At 35.0% G+C, this 9,436-nt stretch overlaps 2 protein-coding genes across 2 annotated transcripts in view; one reads left to right on the top strand and one right to left on the bottom strand.

The window, feature by feature from the left end:
• Positions 1 to 2,206: 2,206 nt before the first annotated feature.
• On the bottom strand, positions 2,207 to 8,418 carry LOC125029467 (NADH dehydrogenase [ubiquinone] 1 alpha subcomplex subunit 12-like). The gene is made up of 4 exons (XM_047619356.1): positions 8,250 to 8,418; positions 3,057 to 3,139; positions 2,799 to 2,914; positions 2,207 to 2,606 (listed from the first exon to the last, which is right to left on the bottom strand). The coding sequence occupies exons 1-4, from the start codon at positions 8,342 to 8,344 to the stop codon at positions 2,478 to 2,480; spliced, it is 423 nt and encodes a 140-aa protein (XP_047475312.1). The 5' UTR covers positions 8,345 to 8,418; the 3' UTR covers positions 2,207 to 2,477.
• Positions 8,419 to 9,032: 614 nt separating this feature from the next.
• Positions 9,033 to 9,436, top strand: part of LOC125029468 (rabenosyn-5-like) — a 9,686-nt gene continuing 9,282 nt past the window's right edge. Inside the window, exon 1 of the mRNA XM_047619357.1 lies at positions 9,033 to 9,093. The gene's annotated coding sequence lies outside the window, so the exon portion shown is untranslated. The remainder of the gene's footprint in view (positions 9,094 to 9,436) is intronic.

The following is a 9,436-nucleotide window of genomic DNA, read 5'->3' on the forward strand; positions in this document are numbered from 1 at the left end:
GATGGGGTATAGTATAAGGTAAAGTTTATTAGAAGGGGGAGGAATTGAGGGATTAGGGAGCATTATAATCCAGTATTTTGGCGAAAACAGCCAAAATGAGTTAACGACTAAGATAAGTGGACAGAACAAGGGCATGTAGAAAAGGAAGAAGAAAGGAGAAGAAAAGACCATGCAAAATTAGTTGAGACAAGGGCTGAGGACCAAGACAGGGGTTTTCCCACACATTGGGCCTCAGTCCCCGTCTCCTAAGACCCCCCATGACAACAACGAGCAAGGGATTGGGGGTGATTGATGTGTATTGTCAATGCTGGATACTGTGTATCAACTTAGTTTGTTAATTATAAGTGTAGAACCCACTGAACTGTTTTCTGCATTATATTCAGTGATGCACAGTATGTGGTACTTCTCATATTACTGATAGTCTCCATTCTTCTTGTATTGATTTATATATTTATTGAATATTTTCTTCTGCATCAACATCTAAGAACATGAGCAGCGTATCCAAACTTAGTGATAGGATGGGAGCCCCGAGGTAAAGTTTTTTGTTCAGTAAGACAATATTTGTGGATTAACAGAATGGTCAATAGCCAAAAACAAATGTACCATGCATCAAATGTTACACAGCATTATGAGACATTATTGTGGCAAAAATGGTATATATGAGCTAAAGACTTGGATAAGTGGACAGAAGGGGAATAAAGAAGAGAAGGAAAAAGAAAGAGGGAGAAGAAAACACCCTGCAAAATTAGTTGTGAGGGCTGAGGTCCAAGGCAGGGGTGATCCCTACACTGGGTCTCAGTCTCTGCCTCCTAAGCCCCCCCCCACAGCTACAACAAGCAAGGGATGGGGGGGGGTGGCTTCTGCCTGCTTTTCTGAATCCTGTTCATGGTTTAAAATCTATTAACTATGATATCATGATTGATTTCCATTGGCTGAAGCCATCAGTGACTTTTTGGTCTCCATAAGTTTTCACTATATACTTTCTTAATCCTAATTTCATGTTAAATATTTTTAGTCTGATATATTTTTGTTACTATAGCTGTAATTCATTGGCTTTATTAGAAATAGCCAGTCATGAGTAAAAAGTGAGATGACAATAAATATAGAAAACAAAATACATATCTATAAATGCTTATTTTCCAATTTAGTATAAAAAACATCAATCTGTTTTAAGTAATATTTTAGTAACGTGGTTTTTCAAAAAGTGAAATGGTAGCATATCTTATTTAACTTTTTTCCTTTATTATTAGTTTATCATTATATCATAATTTTTTTTTCTCTTTAATCATACTCATTTACCTCCTTTTACCCATTCTATTCTGTGATGCCAGTTTCAGCGTCATGAAGCGCCAGTAGAATATAATGTGACACTAACATTGGATTCATCATCCCATTATATTTTAGTTGCAGCTGAGTGATCCCCATATTCTGTTCTGACTCAATGATTTAGGCTCCATATATTGCCCTAGAAATTCTGTAGCTCCACCCAACATCCCTCTTCCCACCAATCTTGTAAATCAGCTAGACTGTGCCCCACCCTCTACCCAAAATAAAAAAATAACCTTGGTAGAGTCTACATTACAGTTTCCCCTCTGTGGTCTTACCCTTGTCCTCCATATCCCCCTTTACTTCACCCCTTACCCCTCGACCAGGGAAGGGGGGGGGGAGAGAGAGAGAGAGAGAGAGAGAGAGAGAGAGAGAGAGAGAGAGAGAGAGAGAGAGAGAGAGAGAGAGAGAGAGAGAGAGAGAGAGAGAGAGAGAGAGAGAGTGAGTTAGTTTACCTTAGTTTGGCATGAAATGAACTTAAGACTTCATCAAACCTCCTTTCACCTTTCTGTGTGTGTGTATGTACATGTGTGTGTGAGAGGAAGAAACTATATTAGATAAGAGACTGTATTAGATAAGGTTAAACCTGGGATGCAAGTATGTTAACTCTAGCTTCTAACATTGTGCTGAAATAATGTGTAAACTATCAGAGAGAGAGAGATCTGTTGAACTATAAATGGGTGATCTTCTAATTAAACTTAAATCTGGAATATATTGCATCTGTATTAACACTAACTCTTCTCTCTAGTAACATACGGTTTAATCTACACACTGTAAAGACGATTTACCAATATTTCTTTATATTTTCCATCACAGTTTCATTATACATCATTCTGAGGTATGTTTCTTGGAATCATGGATAAAAATCAAAACACAGAAGTGTATGTTCATTTTCATTAACCTTTATACATGAAATATTTACATGTTTGGAAACTAGTAATCTATAATAATGGCAATTTCTTTATTCATCAGGTATATTATTCCAGTGAACTTAAAGCTTCTAGAAAAAGAAGCAATAAAAATTAAATTTCATCATGAAGTCACCAATATCCCTCCCCCCCAGATTAGAAGAAATAAGAGTCTGTTCATGAAACACACCTAACCTGTCTTTCATTTACAAACTGATCATAAATAACACTACTGGACCAAAGTTACTGTTTCTTTGGTGGAACCCAGGCCTCAATCTTGGGTTTCGTGGTGGTGTAGGGCATGAAAGCTTTTTCGGTTCCGCTGGTATTTTCCTCGTGGCCGCTCAACCAGTTGTAATTGACAGGGGCTTCCTACACAGATAAAAAGATAAAAATATAAGAAAACACAGTAATATCTCACTTGTTCTGGCATGTAAGAAGAACTATAATCTGTAATTAAATTACCTTTGCTTGAGTAAAATTCTGACAAAATTTACAAAGCTCTAGTTCAACTATAAAAAAAAAAATAGATAAATAAAAACTTAAATGCTTATAATATCTCACCTCAGTTGGGGGCTTGTCAGTCTTGTGGTGCAGCCAGCCAAACCATTCAGCTGGAATCATTGATCCATCGTAGTCTGTGCCTACATTGGGATGGTACACGACCCATCTGTTGCGACCTGGAGTTGAGAATTTGCTTCAGAGAAATGTCCATCCCATCATCCCATCTTAATACAAGTATAGAACATGTATCCAAAGAGGTAATGTTACATATTGAGAGAAATCATGAAAAACAATTATGAGAAACTGCAGAGCACACACCAAGCATGAGCTTTGGGTCTTCATAGTATTTGTTGCCCCGGGCATCTTCTCCAACTAAAGTACCAACTTTCAAGTCATCCACTCTGTAAAAATAGAAATGAGTTATATAACATATAAAAAGAACAAACATTTGAACAATCACAGATGATATCACTTCCTAATTCTACTTATAATCCTTTTTTTTCGATTCTATAAAAATAGGGTTTAAAAAGAGCCTTTTTTACTATTGACACTTATTATAAATATCTTACAAACCAAATAAATTCTTTGGGCGAGAAGTAGTTGACAAACCTTTAATAAATAAGTAAGTGTAGTTTTTTTTTATATTTTCATTTACATTCAGTGCCTAACTAACAAGAATAACGGTTTTAGAGCATACATATGTGAAATGTTCCACTTTTCTATCTGTTTGCTGTAATCATAAGAAAAGTGCTAAAACAACAGGGATGTAAACTAAGACTAAGGGAAGAAAAGAAAAAGAAAAAGAAAAAGAAAAAGAAAAAGAAAAAGAAAAAGAAAAAGAAAAAGAAAAAGAAAAAGAAAAAGAAAAAGAAAAAGAAAAAGAAAAAGAAAAAGAAAAAGAAAAAGAAAAAGAAAAAGAAAAAGAAAAAGAAAAAGAAAAAGAAAAAGAAAAAGAAAAAGAAAAAGAAAAAGAAAAAAAAAAGAAAAAAAGAGAAAAAAACAAAAACAAAAAAAAAACAGGGATGTAGACTATGTGGCAACTGAGGTGAGATACACACTGGACTATGAACAGATATTGTCTGTGTATGGTGTGTTAACATAACCTAGAAAAATTAGGAAAATTAAGTAGTAAGATATACAAGAAAGTCCAAGTACCTGGACATTTTTCAAGTACAAGTACAAATACCTAGCTAAGTCCAAGTACATGTCGTCGTACTTAATGGGATAAAAAAAATATATATTTCTGTCACAAATATGAGAAAGTTAGTAGTTTTCTTATATATACACATCAAAAAGTGGGATCTGATAAAGAGGAGTAAATGGAAATTCTACATTAATTTAATCGTATATCACTGCTTTTACCACAGATATGCAAAACAAGAACATATACTTTATGAATAACTTGAACAAATACTTTGAAAAAGAGATAGCAAGAGAGTGAGAGACAGAGAGTAACAAAGAAAACTTTAAAAGAATGTGCACAGAAACAGTATATCTTAATGCAAAACTGCACTAATGCTGTAATAATAGATTTACCCAAGCAAAGGTTACCAAATGCTGGAGGTACTGTTGTGAACAGCAGCCAGAAAAAAACATAAGAATTGGAAACTGAAACAGCTGGAGTTATTGAAACTGCCAAGAATATTGAAAACTAAAAGGTAAAAGTCAAAATAAAACAACGTAAAATATTCTTGTAAATCAAGGAAAAGGGTAAATGGGCGAGACAGACAGTACTAGTAATTGGCTCATTGGTGACTTAGTACAAGTGTAGCCATCTATGAGTAAAAACAATTAATAAAATAAACTCACAGTGGGCATGGTATGTACATACATGCCATGCACTAGGTTAAGTCTGTTATATATTATTTCCCAGAAGGTTCCAGGAATTGTCAAGCAAGATACTTTTACATTTAATGTAGTTATTACTGTGAGAAGGCCTTGCTGCACAAGAAATTTAGTCTGTGAACAGAACTGAGGCCACAGTGACTATTTGATAATTTGCCACTACTGTACTGGACTTTTAGGAAGTAAGCCATCATAGATCACATAAAACCATCCATCATAGACCCAAAAACCAACCACTATATCTGAAAAGGATTTTACCTTTGGTACATTTTCTACTAAATAACTTCAACACAATCAGCAAATAAAACAGGTATCTACAATTACAAATACCAACCAATCGTGTGTAATATCATATTCTATCAACCAGCCACACACAAAACATCTCCCAGGCGATTCCTCATCAAAAGGACACCCAATCCAAGTTCGATTTTTCCCTGAATATAGGCAATATAGGAGGATGATTGTTGGTCTTTGCCATAGCACTGAACTTTAAATCATTGGAGAACTTTAATTTTTTTTTTTTTTTTATACTTATATAAATGCATATTAAACCAAAAGAAATTAAACAGCAATTCAAGTAGTACCTGTCTTTAACTAAATATACCAAAGTTTGCCTTCTATCAGTGTCTTCTAGTCATTTACAAAAAATTCAAGATGATTTAGCAGCTGTACACCTTGAAATCTAGATATGAACCTGTCAGCAAAATATAATTTTTCAACTGATTACCATTCTGAATAGCTGACTGTACCAGCAACCATTGGGAATCTTTTTTGAAAACTCAAGAAATATTTAGAACTTGGCATTTATATCAACTCATGAGGGTATAATTCTTCTCTTTACCCCATTTGCAGCAAGTAAAATTTTGGATAAAATCCAGCAAAGCCATGCATAAATTAAACCCCCAAATATGGGTGAAGCAACTTTCATGTCATGAAAAACTTTGGCTGAAGGGCTGAGTGATAGGTATATACTGTCATGGAAAAATTTGGTCGAAGGCTGGGGTGCAGGAATGTGCCATTATGAAAATAGTGAAATGCACTATTAGTGAGCCATGGCTGGAAAAGATCCTATTCCTGGGTGTTACAAAAAATTCAATACAAAAATATTTTTAAAATGACAAAGAAAAGAAAAAAAAAAATCTAATTACTATTGTCATTATATTACACAGATTTATAAACTAGCCATATGAAATGGGGTCTATGCAAGGAAAACTGTCTTACCATCTTGATACAGCATATCAAATAACAAAAAATGATTATGCACAAAAAAAGAGATAACAATATTACAACTATTACAAACAGGACATGAACTCATTAGGCGTCACCTGGCATTTTCCCTCATAACATGATAGGACATCACCCATCACCAATGAGCCAACTTTTAGCAATAACTGGAAAGTACCCCAGCTTCCACCTCTACACTACCTCTGATGTTTATGTGAGGTCAGACCAGGGAATATGCTTGCTAAATAATCAAACTATGATAAGGAAAATATAAAGAAGAAAAAACTACAATCATTGATATATTAATAATCTATGTTAGCAAAGAATAATTTACATTCCTATTATACATTGTGGATTTTATATTGTCCTGTACATGTTTCTTTTTCATTACAAATACTTTATACATCCATAGTTGTGCTCAAGCAACCCTCTACCAGCAGTTATGAGTTCTGTTGTCACAGTACTCCCAGCACCTTTTAAAAATGAAGACTGTATTAGTGTTACTTTATGTTTCCAAATTCTTTCTTCATGTTCCAATGAAAATGAACTCATAATGAAGTATAACAATCACTTTCAAGCAGCAGATAACCAAGAGGAATTCAAGGTTTGTCACATTCTCATCCACATTGCACCTTTGATATTTAAATTACTAATTAATTTAATAGATGAGGCAGTCAGCTAGGAAAATGCAGCAACTGGATGGAATCTGGGGCTGCTAGGGAATATGGTAACTAGGAGGGTAGGGAAATACAACAACTGGGTGAGGGTTCAGGGACAGAGCCCCCAAGTGAGGAAGGTTTTTGGTTCATAAAGCAGTCTTTATGGTTATTTATGCACTGAGGGTGGGGTTCATTCATTGGTTTCAAGTAACCAATTTCCCATAACTGAACCTTGGCTTGTGTTTAAATTTTCACTGCTTTTTAATTGCCTGTTACAAGTGCTTTAGTCATAACCCCCTCCTTGCAATCCCAGATTCCTGGGAGTGCCCCCAAGCTTACTGGCTAGAATAACTGAGACTTACAGCTGTATGCTTTAAGAAATTGTAGGATCACAATTTTACACTATAAAAAAAAGAAAGAAGAGAAAAAAAAGAGCTTGTAAACTAAGAATTGTAAGTAAACTCATGTAAAACTACAGGCCAGCCAATCGTAAGAGTATAATCCCATGTTATATTGGTAATTTTTTAGTTCCACACAGCCCTCTAATTTTGCAATTATTATTCCATGTTTCAGTTGTTTACATGGTAATATGAAGGAGTTATTTGTTATTCTATATCGCAAAAGATATAAATGAAGGTATTGGCAATCTTACAAAGTGGCTGCACTCCTCTGAGGCCGGGCCATATCTAGAAGGCCCGGGCGAAGCTAGAACTTCACAACCCCCCCCCCCCCACTCCTCTGAGGCTAAGTTAATATTACTCAAGCCACTCCTGAGGATCCACAAGCATACCAGCATCGTTGTTTGAACCATAACCCTCCCCAGCCCAGAGCCTTTGTCCCTAGCCCTCACCTGATTGCTGTATTTCCCTATTGTGGCCATCAGACCCCTACCTGATCACCGTGGACTTACTCCACACGTGGCATCTGTTGCGACCTTTTTTCTTAATTTCTGATATTATTAGCCTATTTGCTTTAACAGACTATTTCATATCTCAGTGAGTGTAGTTTGTGATAGTCATCAAATTGTAAATGCATAACACAATATTACATATTGCACAACTTTAATATTATCAACTTATGGAGGAAATAGCATAGATGAAAAGTGTCTTATTTTAGTCACTCTATCCATTACAGGTAAAATTTACTCTGTGTTATGCCATTGTGTGAAAACGAATACTATACCCTTCTTCCTTTGTGGTCGTTTAAGCACACCAAGTTGTAGCAGATTCTTTCTTTGCTAATCTTACTGCTATCAGTAAATGTGCTCAACAATTCCTTTTCGTATATGGCTGTTAGTCTCAAAGGAAGTGTGGTAACTGCATAAACAATTACGCAGAGCTGTTTCGAGAAATGAAGGGATGAATGCCTTCTGTGCGAGTGCACAGTCCAGGTCTTGTTTGGCCTTGGATAGCCAATGTCTAATTACTAAGATTATAAGCCCTGGGGAACAACGGTTTACAAGTACTAATAAAACTTGTAGGTCTAATAAGAGGGTAGCCATATGTATTTACATATAATGTCCAAACTAAGGATACCGTAAATAAGAACAGAAGAAAAAATCCGCAGGCAACAACACATTAACTACTTAAAACTGATATTGCTTTTCAAATAACAGGGTAAGACTAGAAACTGTGTTCTGAAAATACCAGAATGCAATGAATGATGAATTAAGATCAACGAAATAACGAAAAGTAAATCTATATAACAACACCGAAAAACTGCTACACTCACGAACCGAAATTACTATGTACACTTTGATCCTTTGAATATCAAAGGAACTGACCTATAAAGCTGATATAGCGCTCCTCTGATGCCGCCGTGGTGCTTGATGATCCTGGCAGCCTTAACAAGCTTTTCTAAACCGAAATAACTAGCCATTTTATTAATTTAGAGAAAAGCCGTCTCGGTGTTCTTTCCTCCAGCTGATCCGAGGCCGAGAATTCACAAGTGGACGAACTTTGCTTTATATCATTATTTACATTATTCAGCACTGGTATGTTATTTTATTAATAACTTCTATATAACTAATTAATCAAAGTATTAAAGAATAAAACATCATAGGGCTGATCTGAAATTTAGAATTCGTATACGATGAATTTAAACATTGTTATATCACTATTCATATCTGAGATGCAATTTATGCAATTTCTGGGTAATTACTTTGAAAAATGGATCATCATATTTTAGAAAAATCTTTATTATGTCTTATGAGAGTATGTGTAAGGCATTCTGAAAAGGAAGTAAATGAAATTTGCCGGAGATGGGCTAAAGTTTTTTTTTTTTTTCTTGCGAAATTCTTGGACCGGCAAAGTGTATATAGATTTCTGCCAACTACAAAGTTGTTATTTGTTTACTATAACAGTAGTCATTAAGATTATGTAAACGTTTAATTGTTTCCTAAACTTCTGTTTTGTTCCTCTAATATCTATTCAAAATATGCATAATTGTAATCTCCATAATTATTTGATCAATGATATAATGTTGTATTCTTAACTTTGAGAAGATGTATCTATGCTCGCACTGAAAAAAATATATATGTAATAATAGTAACCCACTGTCATAAATAGTTTAGCCCAGCAACTTTTGCATCAGCTGATAAATACGCCAGGCTATTGTGACTGTCAAAGGTAATATTTCATCTCCTTTTACTCTCTGTATAGCACTGTTTAGTGGATACAGCTATTATGCTACCAATGAAAGCAGAAAGAATACGAATATGCAGCGTGAGATTGTTAATTAGGACGAAAGTAACCATAATAATAGACATTTGCAGAGGAGGGGAGGATACGAAGGGAGGCGGTGGGTGGAATTTTGAAGAGGAAACTAGTGTTTTTCTTTGACTTTTCTTTCACTAAAACACCTGTGGAGCGAGTCGAGCATTCATTATATAGCTATGAATATTTTGTGGAAATCTGTTAGTTGAGAAATGTATTGCAAGTGTTGAAAATGTGTATTGAGGTATATGTTGAG

This window comes from Penaeus chinensis, chromosome 10, assembly GCF_019202785.1.
Source record: "Penaeus chinensis breed Huanghai No. 1 chromosome 10, ASM1920278v2, whole genome shotgun sequence".
In the NCBI taxonomy this organism is placed as follows: domain Eukaryota; kingdom Metazoa; phylum Arthropoda; class Malacostraca; order Decapoda; family Penaeidae; genus Penaeus; species Penaeus chinensis.

Excerpts from the sequence above, each read along its gene's own strand:
- LOC125029467 (XM_047619356.1), bottom strand. The coding sequence starts at position 8,344 with ATGGCTAGTTATTTCGGTTTAGAAAAGCTTGTTAAGGCTGCCAGGATC. Across the intron at positions 3,140-8,249 it reads GCGCTATATCAGCTTTATAG|AGTGGATGACTTGAAAGTTG; the intron begins GTCAGTTCCTTT and ends CTATTTTTACAG. Across the intron at positions 2,607-2,798 it reads CTGACAAGCCCCCAACTGAG|GAAGCCCCTGTCAATTACAA; the intron begins GTGAGATATTAT and ends TTATCTGTGTAG.